The 16,201-nt window shown below is 44.3% G+C and overlaps 1 protein-coding gene across 2 annotated transcripts; it reads right to left on the bottom strand.

The window, feature by feature from the left end:
• Window positions 1-10,617: 10,617 nt before the first annotated feature.
• Window positions 10,618-16,108, bottom strand: BRD2 (bromodomain containing 2). 2 transcript variants are annotated; one of them, XM_028478955.2, is made up of 11 exons: window positions 15,922-16,108; window positions 15,530-15,667; window positions 14,895-15,033; window positions 14,585-14,736; window positions 14,113-14,487; window positions 13,463-13,591; window positions 13,026-13,277; window positions 12,623-12,888; window positions 11,819-12,123; window positions 11,462-11,584; window positions 10,618-11,355 (listed from the first exon to the last, which is right to left on the bottom strand). In XM_028478955.2, the coding sequence occupies exons 2-11, from the start codon at window positions 15,638-15,640 to the stop codon at window positions 11,219-11,221; spliced, it is 1,989 nt and encodes a 662-aa protein (XP_028334756.1). In that variant the 5' UTR covers window positions 15,641-15,667; window positions 15,922-16,108; the 3' UTR covers window positions 10,618-11,218. The 2 variants fall into 2 exon arrangements, with proteins under 2 accessions (XP_028334756.1, XP_028334755.1); XM_028478954.2 differs by having other exon boundaries at window positions 14,585-14,799; window positions 15,922-16,099.
• Window positions 16,109-16,201: the final 93 nt, after the last annotated feature.

Here is a 16,201-nt window from a genome sequence, read left to right as displayed (position 1 = left end):
AATACATAAGGCAAATGCTAACAACCATGAAAGGAGAAATTGACAGTAACACAATAATAGTAGGGGACTTTAACACCCCACTTACACCAATGGACAGATCATCCAAACAGAAAATAAATAAGGAAACACAAGCTCTAAATGACTCAATAGAGCAGATAGATCTAATTGATATTTATAGAACACTTCACCCAAAAGTGGCAAAATACACTTTCTTCTCAAGTGCATATGGAACATTCTCCAGGACAGATCACACCTTGGGTCATAAATCAAGCCTTGGTAAATTTAAGAAAATTGAAATTGTATCAAGAATTTTTTCTGGCCACAACACTATGAGGCTGGAAATCAATTACAGGAAAAAAACCTGTAAAAAACACAAATACATGGAGGCTAAACAGTGTGCTACTAAATAACCAAGAGATAACTGAAGAAATCAAAGAAGAAATTAAAAAATACATGGAAACAAATGACAACGAAAACACGACGTCCCAAAACCTATGTGAGACAGCAAAAGCAGTTCTAAGAGGGAAGTTTATAGCAATACAATCTCACCTCAAGAAACAAGAAAAATCTCAAATAAACAATCTAACCCTACACTTAAAAAAACTAGAGAAAGAAGAACAAAGAAAACCTAACGTCAGTAGAAGGAAATAAATAATAAAAATCAGAGCAGAAATAAATGAAATAGAAATGAAGAAAACAATAACAAAGATCAATAAAACTAAAAGCTGGTTCTTTGAGAAGATAAACAGAATTGATAAACCCTTAGCCAGACTCATCAAGAAAAAAAGGGAGAGGACACAAATCAATAAAATTAGAAATGAAAAAGGAGAAATCACAGCTGACACTGCAGAAATACAAAGGATTATAAGAGACTACTACACACAACTAGATGCCAATAAAATGGACAACCACAAAGAAATGAACAAATTCTTGGAAAGGTACAATTTTCCAAGACTGAACCAGGAAGAGTTAGAAAATATAAACAGACCTGTCACAAGTAATGGAATTGAAACCATAATTAAAAGCCTTCCAACAAACAAAAGTCCGGGACCAGATGGCTTCACAGACAAATTCTATCAAACATTTAGAGAAGAGCTAACACCGATCCTTCTCAAACTCTCCAAAAAATTGCAGAGGGAGAAACACTCCCAAATTCATTCTACGAAGCCACCATCACCCACCCTGATACCAAAACCAGAAAAATAATCACAAAAAAAGGAAAATTATAGACCAATATCACTGATGAACATATATGCAAAAATACTGAAAATACTAGCAAACAGAATCCAACAGCACATTAAAAGGATCATACACCATGATCAAGTGAGATTTATCCCAGAGATGCAAGGATTCTTCAATATGCACAAATCAATCAATGTGATACACCACATTAACAAATTAAGGAATAAAACCCATATGATCATCTCAATAGATGCAGAAAAACCTTTTGACAAAATTCAACACCATTTTATGATAAAAACTCTCCAGAAAATGGGCATGAGAGAACCTACCTCAACATAATAAAGGCCATATTTGACAAACCCACAGCAAGCATCATACTCAATGGTGAAAAACTGAAAGTATTTCCGCTAAGATCAGGAACAAGACAAGGATGTCCACTCTCGCCACTCTAATTCAACATAGTTTTGCAAGTCCTAGCCACAGCAATCAGAGAATAAAAAGAAATAAAATGAATCCAAATCAGAAAAGAAATAAAACTGTCACTGTTTGCCGATGACATGACACTATACATAGAAAATCCTAAAGATGCCACAGAAAACTACTAGAACTAATCAATGAATTTGGTAAGGTTGCAGGATACAAAATTAATGCACAGAAATCTCTTGCATTCCTATATATTAATGATGAAAAATCTGAAAGAGAAATTAAGGGAATACTCCCATTTACCATTGCAACAAAAAGAATAAAATACCTAGGAATAAACCTGCCTAAGGAGGCGAAAGACTTGTACTCACAAAACTATAAAACACTGATGAAAGAAATCAAAGATGACATAAACAGATGGAGAAATATACCATGTTCTTGGATTGGAAGAATCAATATTGTGAAAATGACTATACTACCCAAAGCAATCTACAGATTCAATCCCTATCAAACTACCAATGGCATTCTTCACAGAATTAGAACAAAAAATTTTACAATTCGTATGGAAACACAAAAGATCCCGAATAGCCAAAGCAATCTTGAGAAAGAAAAACGGAGCTGGAGGAATCAGGCTCCCTGACTTCAAACTATGCCACAAAGCTACAGTAATCAAGACAGTATGCTACTGGCACAAAAACAGAAATATAGAACACCGGTACAGGATAGAATGCCCAAAGATAAACCCACGTACATATGGGCACCTAATTTATGACAAAGGAGGCAAGAACATACAATGGAGAAAAGACAGACTCTTCAATAAGTTGTGCTGGGAAAACTAGACAACTACATTTAAAAGAATGAAATTAGAACACTACCTAACACCATGCACGCAAAGGAAACCATAAACAAGACAAAAAGACAACCCTCAGAATGGGAGATAATATTTACAAATGAAACAACAAAGGATTAATCTCCAAAATATACAAACAGCACATGGAGCTCAATATCAAAAAAACAAGCAATCCAGTTAAAAAATGGGCGGAAGACCTAAATAGACATTTCACCAAGGAAGACATGTAGATGGCCAAGAGGCACATGAAAAGATGCTCAATATCACTAATTATTAGAGAAATGCAAATCAAAACTACAATGAGGTATCACTTCACTCCGGTCAGAATGGCCATTATCATTCTATCATTATCAAAAAATCTAGGAACAATAAATGCTGGAAAGGGTGTGGTGAAAAGGGAACCCTCTTGCACTGTTGGTGGGAATGTAAATTGATACAACCACTATGGAAAACGGTATGGAGTTTCCTTAAAAAACTAAAAATAGAACAACCATATGACCCAGCAATCCCACTACTGGGAATATACCCTGAGAAAACCATAATTCAAAAAGAGACATGCACCACAATGTTCATTGCAGCACTATTTACAATAGACAGACATGGAACCAACCTAAATGTCCACTGACAGATGAATGAATAAAGAAGATGTGGCACATATCTACAATGGAATATTACTCAGCCATAAAAAGAAATGGAATTGAGTTATTTGTAGTGAGGTGGATGGACCTAGAGTCTGTCATACAGAGTGAAGTAAGTCAGAAAGAAAAACAAATACTGTATGCTAACACATATATATGGAATCTAAAAAAAAAAAAAACAACGTACTGATGAACCTAGTTGCAGGGCAGGAATAAAGAGGTAGACATAGAAAATGGACTTGAGGACATGGGGTCGGAGGGCGAAGCTGGGGTGAAGTCAGAGTAGCATTGACATATATACACTACCGAATGTAAAATAGTTGGCTGGTGGGAAGCAGTAGCATAGCACAGGGAGATCGGCTCGGTGCTTTGCAATGACCTAGAGAGGATGGGAGGGAGGCTCAAGAGGGAGGGGATATGGGGACATATGTATGCATATGGCTGATTCGCTTTGTAGTGCAACAGAAACTAACACAGTATTGTGAGGCAATTATACTCCAATAAAGATCTATTTTTAAAAAAATGATGTTGATAGATCAATAGATGATAAACAGACAGACGTGTGTGTCCGTGTGTGTGTGTGTGTGTGTGTGTGTGTGTGTGTGTATCTCCAGCCTTATTCTTCAGTTCCGGTTGGTGGAGTTAACAAAAATTTCACTTCTGAATTCCTTTTTTGCTCATATCTATAATATAACCAGAAACTCTGGGCATAGAAGAAAGAATATAAACTTTGAAATCAGCACTACCCGGTCTCACCAGCTCTACGATCTTATACACATTGTTATTATTTCCTCATCTCTAAAATAGGAACAATACATATGTGATAGGGATGTTCTGTGGACTAAAGAGATCACTGTGAAAAGTGCCCATGATAGGACTTCCCTGGTGGTGCAGTGGTTAAGAATCTGCCTGCCAATGAAGGGGACACTGGTTTGAGCCCTGGTTCGGGAAGATCCCACATGCCGTGGAGCAATTAAGCCCGTGCGCCACAATTACTGAGCCTGGGCTCTAGAGCCCGCAAGCCAGAACTACTGAAGCCCGTGCACCTAGAGTCCACGCGCCTAGAGCCCGTGCTCCGCCATCGCAGTGAAAAGCCCGCGCACCGCAAAGAAGAATAGCCCTCGCTCGCAGCAACTAGAGAAAGCCCACAGGCAGCAACGAAGACCCAACGCAGGCAAAAATAAATAAATAAATAAATAAATTAAGAAAAAAAAGGAAGTCTTCATAGTGGAGTTAACACTATGTAGGAGATTGTGTAGGATTTGCTGATGGGGGAAAGAGCATATTTCAGGCAGAGAGAACAGCACATGCCAAGGTCCAGTGGCAATAAACAGTATGGGAGAATCCGGGAAGGTCTCTCTTCAGCTCTGAGTTGAGCACAGGGTTCAAGGAAGGGTAGATGAGGGATATAACTTTATAGAGATGACAAGGGCTAGAGAGAGGCCTTGAAAAGGAGTTTAATCCTTAAAGGTAATAAGCAACATGACCAGATTTCTTTTCTAAAGGATTTCCCTGGAAGCAACAGTGTGGGGGATGGAGTCCATGGAAATAGGACTGTGGCTAGAAGACTAGAAAGAGGGGAATTCCTCCGTGGTCCAGTGGTTAGGACTCTGCGTGGGTTGATCCCTGCTGGGGGAACTAAGATCCCACATGCCACGTGCTGCGGCAAAAAAAAAAAAAAAAAAAAGACTAGGAAGAAGAGAGTTGTGACAGTCCAGCCGGGGGTGTGGGGGCACTGAAAGGAGAGAAGAAGGCGGCTCAGGAGGGCTCAGTGGCTGAGCAGAGAAGCGGAGAGCAAGGGCGAGACCAGCAGGCAGGTCACCAGGGAAAGTAATGATACCTTAGTAATACTGGTCCTGCTACTTATCCGCTGTAGAACAGAATGGTTCTGAGCCTCAGTTTTCTCATCTGTGAAACGGTGATGGGTATCTACTTCGTAGGATTATTATGAGGACTTACTTTTTTTTTTTGGCTGCACAGCACAGCTTGAGGGATCTTAGTTCTGCGACCAGGGATCGAACCTGGGCCCAAGGCGGTGAAAGCGTGGATTCCTAACCACTGGACCGCCAGGGAATTCCCAATGAGGACTTAATCTTAAAGGCATTCTAAGTGTCTGGCACATTAATGAGTTCTGTACGAATGCTTGTTACATAAATGGATAACTCACAGAGGGAAATGTTTGGGGGAAAAGACAGGATCTTTTCTGGGTATGCATTGAGTGCCAGGAGCCTATGGGACATTGCTATGAGGTTGCTGAAAAACAGATTTGGAACTCTGGAGCAAGGTCTAGACAAGAGATAGATTTTATGAGTGGGAGTTGCCTCCAGAGGAATGGATGAAATTGCTTAGAGATACTGTGCAAATAAGGAGAAGAAGGCAAGGACGGTAACATGACAGACAACATCTCATGGAAGGCTGAGGCAGGGACTCCAGAGAAGCCGACCAAGAGGGGCCGTCTACAGAGGATGAGCGCTAGGAACTTGGGTATCAAAGAACCAGGAATGCTTCAGAGGTAAAGGGAGATAAGGGTCTCTGGGTCAGAAAAATGAAGGCTCATGTTTCAAGAGCTGAAGCTGGAGGTAAGAAGGCAAGAAAGACCTAAACGTCGGAGGATGGGGGGAATTCCCTTGTGGTCCAGAGGTTAGGACTCCGCGCTTTCACTGCCGAGGGCTCGGGTTCTATCCCTGGTAGGGGAACTAAGATCCCACAAGCCCCACAGCGCGGACAAAAAAAAACGAAAAACAAAAGATGGGAGGGTGGGCACAAAAATATCTAGAACAGAGATCATTGGTAATATGCTCACCAGGTGGCGCCAAAGACCCTCCGTGGCGATTAACACGGGTCTTAGCACTCCTGCCCCTTAGGCGAGCCTCGCGGCGGTTGCATTCAAACCTGACAGCCAGCCAGGTGGCATTCCTTTAGTCAAGGAACCATCAAACTTCCACTACTGGAAAGCTCTGAGGGATACACACACACACACACACACACACACCCCTCTGCTCTTCCTTTGGTATGTGAAGATAAAATAAGAACTTTCAGAGAATAGTCCCATCCATTTTATTTCCTACATAGTTTTCAAATCTACTCACGTCTTTTCATGCGCTTTGCTACCTCTCCATTCCAAACAACTATGCTCACTTGCTGGGACCCACCACCGCCGATGCTTTCTAAATTGTCACTGCATCCATTCTCAATGCCCCGCTAACCCAATGTGACTCTTCCCACTGCAATTTCTTCCAAGTAGGTATGTCTCCTAGCTTCCTACCAGACCACAGTATTGGAATTCTAGTGTAGCAGTTCCTGGAGCCAGATTGCTGGGTTCAAATCCCAGTTCCAGCACTCACTGGCTGTGTTGCGATTTTGGGCAAGTTCCTTCACCTCTCTGCCTCAGGTCTTCATCTGTTACATGGAGATAAGATTTACCTCAGAGACTTCCCTGGTGGTGCAGTGGTTAAGAATCCGCTTGCCAATGCAGGCGACACGGGTTTGATCCCTGGTCCGGGAAGATCCCACATGCGGTGAAGCAACTAAGCCCACCCACCTAGAGCTGGTGCTCCGCAACAAAGAGAAGCCACCGCAGTGAGAAGCCGGTCCACAGCAATGAAGAGTAGCCCCCGCTCACTGCAACTACAGTTCCTGGAGCCAGATTGCTGGGTTCAAATCCCAGTTCCAGCACTCACTGGCTGTGTTGCGATTTTGGGCAAGTTCCTTCACCTCTCTGCCTCAGGTCTTCATCTGTTACATGGAGATAAGATTTACCTCAGAGACTTCCCTGGTGGTGCAGTGGTTAAGAATCCGCTTGCCAATGCAGGCGACACGGGTTTGATCCCTGGTCCGGGAAGATCCCACATGCGGTGAAGCAACTAAGCCCACCCACCTAGAGCTGGTGCTCCGCAACAAAGAGAAGCCACCGCAGTGAGAAGCCGGTCCACAGCAATGAAGAGTAGCCCCCGCTCACTGCAACTAGAGAAAGCCTGTGCACAGCAACGAAGACCCAATGCAGCCAAAAATAAAAATAAATAATTAATTAAAAGAAAAAAAGACTTACCTCAAAGGACCATAATGAGGACCAAATGAGTTTACAGTTTGTTTTTTGTTTGTTTTTGTTTTTTTTTGCAGTACGCGGGCCTTTCACTGTTGTGGCCTCTCCCGTTGTGGAGCACAGGCTCCGGATGTGCAGGCTCAGCGGCCATGGCTCACGGGCCTAGCCGCTCCGCGGCATGTGGGATCTTCCCGGACCGGGGCACGAACCCGTGTCCCCTGCATCGGCAGGTGGACTCTCAACCACTGTGCCACCAGGGAAGCCCTACAGTTTGTTTTTAGTACACTGCTTGGTACACAGTAAGTGCTCGATAGATGAGAGCTGTTAGTAAAAGTCTTCAGGATAAAAATTCAAATTCTTACTGTGGCCTAAGTGACCTCCTTGATCTAGCTTTGCCCGACTTTCTGGCCTTATCTGGAGGCACACATCCTTTTCTGCTGCCTCAGCACCACCTGCTCTCAGGCAGTTACCATCACTGTTTCTTTTTTCTTTTTTTTTTTGAGTCACGCAGCATGGCTTGCAGGATCTCAGTTCCCTGACCAGTGACTGAACCAGGCCACGGCAGTGGAAGCCCAGAATCCTAACCACTAGACCACCAGGGAACTATCATCACTTTCTTCTGCTGGCAGTGCTCACTCCCACCCTCCCTGACACAAACACTACTCATCCTTCCCAGATGTGTCTGAACAGTTCTCAGAAATCTCTCAGATCAGAATCCTCCTAAATTCTTTACAGATCTTTGCATATTGCACTGCTAAAACTTATAACTTTTATTAAAAACTGTGATCTGTTGTCTAATGTCACCCCTTTCCCTGCTCCCAGAAGGTAAACTATGGGGACAGCAAGACCTGCTAGTGGGATTCTGCAGAGCATGAACTAGGGTGACGATCCAGGAAAGGGGAAAGAAGCAAAGACGGAGATCATGGAATCATCAGATCAGTTCCGTCTACCATTCCCAGTCCCCTTCCTGGCTCTCTGGGAGTCCTTTTCTCATTGATCAGTGAGTCCTCCCCTGTGTTATTCTTGGCAAGCCTCAGAGAGTAACTCCAACCATCTTTGGTTCTTGTCCTGGGAGCCCCTCAGGGAAGCAGGGCTTTTCAGTCAGGATAGTGCTGAGAGAATCCAAGAGCAAGGCTGGCAGGGCTTGGACTGGGGTGTACACATTTGGGTGCAATTAGAAAGAATCATCTGGAAGACTGTCATGCCTTCATCTTAGAGCAAATCAGCCCAGTAACTGCACCACGAGTTAACTGCACTGATAAAAGCCAGATTCAAAGACAAGGCAAGGGCCTTGTCTTTATCTTCACCGCACCTCGATTGAGCATTTTGTCGTCTAGATCTATTGATGCAATGGTGTTCATTGAAAAATAAGACAATCAAAGGAACTCTGAAGAAATGATTACTATGGAAACATTAAAGGGGAGCAAACGGCAAGAGGTAGCAAAAAAAAAAAAAAAAAAAAAAGAGGCAGTGGAACCCATGCTTACAAGAGCTGGAAAGAGCATGGGAGGTAATACTGCCCACGGTAGGACTCCATAACTGTTCCTTCTGGTTGTGCTGGGGACTGTACTTGTTACTTTGGATGACAGTAATTCCAACCAAAATGGGGATCAGACTCCTGAAACTATTACAATGCCTCAAGGAGAGGATGGGATAGAGCTAAGGTTTGGACCAGTAAATTCGACTAAGGGAAAAAGTAAATCAAAGGGCTAAATGGCAACCTCAAGGGTCAGGAACCAGGGAAAGGACTCTTCAACAGACTTACCATCAGGAAATCCATGAACGTTTGTGTGTAAGCTGTCTAGTAAGGTGGTAAAGAGGGAGGTGTAAACCAGGTCCAGAGCCACTCTTGCCCAGTCTCAGCCTGCTCTGCAGTCAAGGGAATAAGCCAGGCCACCTACTTTTATAGAATTTAGACTGTTCTGGATTCAGTCTACAGGGAACATTAAATTGGCTCCACAGGTACAATGTCAAAAACTCACCTTTTCAGAGTTGAAGTCTTTATTTTCCCAAACCACAATTTAAAAATACTTAAATGACGTGAACAGAAGGGGATACAGCCACAGTCTTCCAAGACTGTATGCCTGGTCTCCTCCCCAAACTAATCTCACACCTTAAATGCCCATTTAAATGAGATAGTGTTAGATTGACACACATCTATTTGAAATCAACATTTATCCTTTTGGACTTAAATCCTATCCCACACCCGCAACTCTTAAATACTTCTGAACTTTCAAAATCCTTTCCATCACTTTTCTCTAGATGACCAGAGCTCAAAGGGAGTTGAAGAGTTCACTAACTGAGCTCCACAATTAAGTGGGCTGAAAAGCCCAATCAGGGGGCTCCTCCCCTTAAAAAAACTAAGTGCCTTGCAAAATGGTAACAAGTGATTCCCAGCCCTGCTTGGGTATTACCATCTTTGAGCTTTTGAAAAATCGTTACCCAGGCCTCAATTTAAGAATTCAGGCAATTCCCTGGTAGTCCAGTGGTTAGGACTCTGCACTTCCACTGCAGGTCTGGGTTCAAGCCCTGGTTGGGAAACTAAGATCACACAAGCCACGGGGTATGGCCAAAAAAGGATTCAGACAGAAACCCAAGTTACGAGCTTTTAGCAGCTCTGGAGTCCAAGTATGCAACAAGGGTTGAGAGTCACTGCTAGAGCCCAATTTATTGCTACCTCCAAAATCATCACTACCATCTCCACCATATTCCACTTTCCACCTGTTTCCAGCAACATTACAGCAGAATAAACCATTAGGTTTACATTCCCAGCCTTCTATTTAAAAATTCACATTTTCTACTATGGCCCATTATTTTAAACCATCCCCTTTTGCAGGGTGTAAAGCCCCCCAAATTCCAGAAACCAGACATCTCATCCTTCTCAACTATAGAGCCCTTCTGTCTATACAGCATGAGAAGCGGTTGGACTTGAGGAAATGAGTTCTTGTGATTTCATTTTGGTAAGGATCACTGGAATTCTCTGAACTGGCATTGTATTAACCAACTTTGCAAAGCTATGTAAATGTGCAATTTGAGGCCAAAGCAGCAAATTATAAAAGGAGGCACAACTGCCTTTTTAAGGCAAATGCCCAATGCAAGAAGTACCTACTGTTGGCTACCTCCCATCCCTTTCACATCTTGCTAAGTGTCCAGGAAACAATCCACATATCCAGCACCAGAGGAAAACCTGAGCCTATTCCAAAATCTTGAGTTTGAAACTCTTGGTTAAGATATGAAAGAGCCAGAGAATTTTGTTTTCTTCATCTAAAACCAGAGCAAACTTCAAACCTTAAGGTTATTTTGGGGGATTCACTTTACAAAGGACAGATGCACTTTTACCACTACAGCAACAGCCTACTGGTTTATTTAAAACAGGATGGTCCTTTTTTCCTCACCTCAGGAGTACTTTCCTCAAAATCTCAATTGTATCACATTCCTTTTGAAGCACTAGAAAAAGAAATGTCATTAAATAAACTCAAAACTTGAATAATATTTTCTTTATTTACAAGTTAGAATCAACAGACAAAGAAAAGACAATCCAAGGGACCAAATGGGGAGATGACTGAAACCCCCAGGGGCCCCAAATGGAGAAGGAAAAGGGAAAACAGAGTAGAAAAAAAAAGTCAACGTAAAAAAAGAACGTCTTCCTCCCTCCCCATGGAGGCTGAGGGGACCACGGCCCCACCCTGCCTCAGCCTTACCTAGCTTAAAATAAATTAGAACAAACAACCTCAAAACAGGGCCCTTACAAGTGAACAGGGCAGCTACAGCCTCAGGTAACCCCGTATCAGGGCCTTTGCCCATTCCCACCCTTTACCCCTGCCCAACCACAGTCATTTTGAATAGGAGCTCTATGCCTAAGAGGTCACTCTCCATGGGCTGGGAACGCAGTCGTATTTTGTCCATTTATGTCCCTCCTTCAGTAATTGTCCTTGCATTCCTCCCCCCTGCAGAGCCAGCTCTCCTACAGTGGGGGGAGGGGGTGAGATGAGGAAGTGTCACAGCAAAGGGAGAGTAGGGGTGGGGCACGGTGGTCTAGGGGTCCGGTCCTGCGGAGCCTCCTGCCCCATCTGGCCTGGCCCCTTAGCCTGAGTCTGAATCACTGGTGTCTGAAGAAGAGGAAGATGAAGAAGAGGAGCTGGAATCTGAGCTGGAGCTGGAAGCACTGAGGCGGGACACTGCTACCTGCTGCGCCGATGATGTCTCCGTTTTCTCACTCGCTGCAGAACAAAGTTGAAGTTTAAAGATATTTAAGTCTGATTTCCATTCTTCAAGAGTCAAGAGGGCAGGATGTAATGAATTCACAGTGGCTTACTTAACACTCACCTTTCTTGGGGGGCTTTTTGGTAGAATTGAGCTGCCCACTAACATCTTGTAACCGCTTTTCTAGTTCCCGCTTCTTCTCCAAAGCCAGTTCCTCCTTTGTCTTTCCCACAGGTTTCTTAATAGCTAGAAAAAGAAATATACCAGGATTAAGATAGCCAGAAGCACCCTAGTTCTTCTGTCCCCTATTGTTGCCAAATTCCTTTCTTGAACATTGGGAAGCAACTAATCCAACCCTTATCATCCCAGGAGCTGATGATCTCAAGTCCATCAAGTGTATGCCTACTATCCTTCTCTAACTGTCCTCAGAACCTCACGAGGATTTGCTGAGTTAACTGGTGGGCCTCATTTCATACTCACTATAGGGCTTCCGAGGTTTCTTTCGTAGGCAGGAAAGGACATAGCGTTCAAGCTCTCTAAGTGTGGATGGCTTGAGCGTTTCAAAATCAATCTCAATTTCTTCTGGGTTTGAGTCACGTAAAGAGGGCTCCCTGGCTTGAATTATGTGTACAACTCGACCCAGTTTCTCCCCGGGTAACTTGTTGATGTCCAGGCTCAACTGCCGCTTCTCGTCGTAACTCATGGGCCTGCTTTCTTCCTCCTCCTCTGAATCATAGCCTGCAGGCAGGGCAGGTGGGGCTGTCTTTGTGGCCTTTTTGGGGAGTCTACGAGCAAAAGAAAATTGTCAATTGTGGGACATCCTCACTATTCAACCCAGTGACCTGGATTTCATGCCTGAAAAACTATTTTCCATTAAGGCAAATGAGTGGGCTACTAGACACTGTATCAGGGCAGCAGAGCTTCTTACATGCCAAACACTTTTATTAAGCTCGGACTTTGAGAACTAAATGTTAAGTACACTGGCACAGGTCCACTTGTTTTGCTCCCTAAAGCAATAACCCACCCCCGACCACGGAAGAAAACACAAAAAACCCCACAGATTCACTGGTTTAGAGAAGGGGTAGGCAGACAACACTGTCAGAGTTAAGCAGCTTTGAGAGACTAGAGTCTTCAAAGTCTACTTCATCACCTGGCCACTTGCAGAAAAAATTCGCTGGACCCTAATTTAGAGACATCTTTGCAAGGAGTGGGAGAAATCATCCTCCCTGGAGAGATTAGAGACATAACTGAGCTATCTCTGCTTCCATGTTAGATAGTACTCACTTGGTGCTACTTCCTCCAGAAGGTCCAAAGCCAGGAGGGCCTAGTGTAGCAGCGCTGCCAGCCCCACTGCCACTCGCTTTCTTGGACTTCTTGGGCTGAGAAGGGCGAGGTGCCCGAGGCCCTTTGTCATCTTCCTCAACCCCGGCTCGGCCTCGATGCTTCTCTGCCTTCCGTTTCTTCTTTTTCTCTTTTTTTTCTCTCTTTCGCTTGGGCTTGGATATTGGGCCTTGGGACAGGGCAGCCAATTGTTCATGTACTGCTCGAAGCTAAAGAGAAAAAAGAATCATGTGAAATGGAAAATATAAATAGATAAAGCAATAAAGACTAAAGAAAAAAAATTTAGGGCAAAGACAGTGCATGAACCTCACCCAGTAAACTGAACAGTGACAAATTAAAATAATACCTGTTCCTGTAGTTCAGCCAAGCGATGAGCCCTTTCTTCCTCAGAGTCAGAGCTTTCACTCTCTTCTTCCTCCTCTTCATCCTCCTCATCTTCCTCCTCCTCCTCCTCCGAAGAGCTCTCACTGCTACTTTCCTCGCTAGAGGACTCTGAAGATGATTTGGCCAAGCCAGGGGGCAAGGCAGTAGAGACTGGTAAAGGCCCTGGTTCCAGTGGTTCATCTGGCATCTTGGCATAACGGAACTCAAATACATCCTAGAAAAAAACAGCAGACTGAAAACCATGCTAGTGGGTATGCCCTGATCATACCCAGCCATATGGCAACTCCAATTTACAACTGTAGAGAATGGGAGAGCCCCATGTTGAGGTTGTGCACCACAGACAGCCGAATTTCTCTCCCCAGACCCATTTATTCTTCAAACTCCGACCTTGACACTCACCTGTAACTTTCGCGCCATGGCCACAACATCATGGTCTGGGGGATTGTACTTATAGCAGTTGGAGAACATAAGCCGCACGTCAGCAGCAAACTCCTGTGCATCCCGGTAATCACGATTCTCCATCTTCCGCTGCAGAAGGAGGCAGCATCAGAAGCTGCACAGGCAGGAAGACTCACCTTTCCCTGCCAGCTCCAGACACTGCAAGGCTAGCCCTCTCGAGAGCACAGGGGCGGGGCAGGGGGTAGCCTTAAGGATCTATGCCCTGGGGCTCAAGTTTGAAGTCAAAAGAATTTGGGTGGGTTGAAGAAATATCTATGTCTAGGAAAAAAAAATCATTGCTAAGTGAAAAGAGAGGGTGGGTGGCCTCTGACTAACGAGCCATCCCTTAACTTTCCTATCCTAACCCAACATTCCCAATAGGTAGGACCTAATTGTAGATGAGTGGCGATGCTCTGAACACAAAACCCACCACACTGTCTCAAACTCCAGAAAATATGGACTCCTAACAAGTACCTGACCTTCTGCCCCATTACTACTTTGTAAAAATAAGATGTCAAGACTTGCTGTGTGCCCAGAAAAAGTGACTGTTTTATTGATCTCTAGGCTCCAATCACTGCCTGAGTATCCCATCTGCCCCATGCAGTGGGTACCTTGACAGTGCTGAGGTCCATGGGGTGCTTAATGATGTCATGGTAGTCATGCAGGCCAAGAGCAGAAGCGTCCACTGGTTTATAGAAAGGCCAGGCATAGGCAGCATGCTTCTTAGAGAGTAATTCCTTCAAAATGCCATTGCAGTGTTTTAACTGTTCCGACAGCTTTCCTTTCTTGGAGCTTTGGTGCTGTTGCTGAGAGTCAGGCAAGTCTTTGCGTGGGGGCTTGATAGGGCGGCCACTCTCTCTACGCATAGGGGGAAGCCGTGCTGCCTTAGGCTCAAGACCCCCGGGAGGGCTAGCTGGGGAGCCAGGAGCCAGGATAGCTGTAGGTGTAGGGGTGGTAGTATCTGCTTTCCGCTTTACCCCTTTTTTCTGCAGAGAAAAACAAGACAGGAGACTTTTACCCTGGGTCCACTCCATTCAAAACCTTCCCCTCCTCACTGTCCCAAAGATATCCACAGATGTATACCTTGGCAAGGGGCTGGGCTGGGGGAGCTGCAGAGACAGCAAGGAGCGGGGGTCCAGCGGAGTGCAAGGACTTGAGAAGGGGCGAAGAGATGACCGATGGGTGGGGAATGTTGAGGACAGTGGTAGGTATCTCAGGTGGTGGAGTATACAAGGCTGTGTGAGACACAGAAGAGACAGCAGGCACCTGATGGGCACTGGTGATACTGCCCTGGAGTGCTGGGGGGGGGGGGGGCGGGGGAGAAAAAAAAAGTTTAGTCTGATTATCTTTCCCACCTTTCCATCTTCATTGGCAAAACTCCTACTCTTCCTACCTGCCAATTTGGCCCCTTTCTTGTGGCTGTTCTTAGGGATAGTCACCACAAGCTCTTGTTCCTCTTGTGGCATTGATGCCACCTTCTGTAGAAAGATCTTTTCCAGCGTTTGTGCCATCAGGACAATATCATCAGTAGGCTAGAGAAAACACAAAGAAAAAGTTCAAATGCCAGCAAAAGACAAGCAAAACCATTTTTCTCTGAGGAATTCCTAGCCCTAAGCATCACCGCCCCCTTACACAACTTTACCACTGAAAATCACCTATATTGGGCCACTAAATTCTCCTTTCTCTTCCAACTCTGCCCCTCAAAATGCAACAAAGAAATAAAGTTCAGAAGTAAGAGAATAAGAGCCGATAAAAAAAATAGTTCCTGCTCTACTCAGATCTCTGGAGATTTCTCTGAAAAACAGGGCCAGTATCCACAAGAATAAAAAGTGTTCTATTTAAACATCTCTTAACTCTGGATCTCTGAAACCACATCACTGCTCTCAGTGGTACCTTTTGGAACTCAGACTTTATAGGATCCTGACTGCTGAAAACACCTACAGTAAAACACTTAAACCTTTCATTGATAAAGTAGCGATAAAAAATGCACTGTCTCTCCCCAACTACTAGTAACACAAAAACACTCACCTTGTTGTAGATGTAACAGTTGGTGAACATGGTATTGAAATCCTGCATACACTCTGAGGCAGCCCAATAATAGCTGTTTTCAAGTCTCCTCTTAATAGTACCCATATCCATAGGCTGCTTTATAATTTTGTGATAATCCTAAAGAAAAAAATGGTAGATCAGACCTACAGAAAGATAAAGGCCTGTTCTCCTAAGCAGACTACAGACCCCAACACACACGCACATACACACCCGCTATATGTCAAGAATACATAGTCTCCTAAACTGCGGCCCCAATTAAATCTATGGGATAGGAAATGAAGTGGAACAGGATTCTTATCACCCCCTACTGCCTTTCTCTAACCACCCACCTCCCACCCACTCTGGAAAAGCTTCCCATCCTGTGACATTACCTCTGGGGCTGGCTATCCATGGGCTGCATGAGGGAGAGGAAGAAGCTAAGAATTTTGGCCACCGTGGTCCTCTCCCAACCTGGGGTGGGAATCTGTAAAATGGAGCCAGGGCACAAAAGTTAAGGAAGGACACATGGAGGGCACAATGAGAGATGCTAAGATAGCAAGCGGTTGGATCAAACACAAAGGACCAAGAATCCAGAAATCTGGTGGCTATCTGCCCTACAGGGTAGAAATGGGAACTCCTAGGGGCCGCAGCAGCTATACTAGACAGCCCACC

The sequence above is a fragment of the Physeter macrocephalus genome, chromosome 18 (genome assembly GCF_002837175.3).
Source record: "Physeter macrocephalus isolate SW-GA chromosome 18, ASM283717v5, whole genome shotgun sequence".
Classification (NCBI taxonomy): Eukaryota; Metazoa; Chordata; class Mammalia; order Artiodactyla; family Physeteridae; genus Physeter; species Physeter macrocephalus.
Note: the sequence above shows the minus strand (reverse complement) of the source record. Positions and strands in the feature narration are given on the sequence as shown.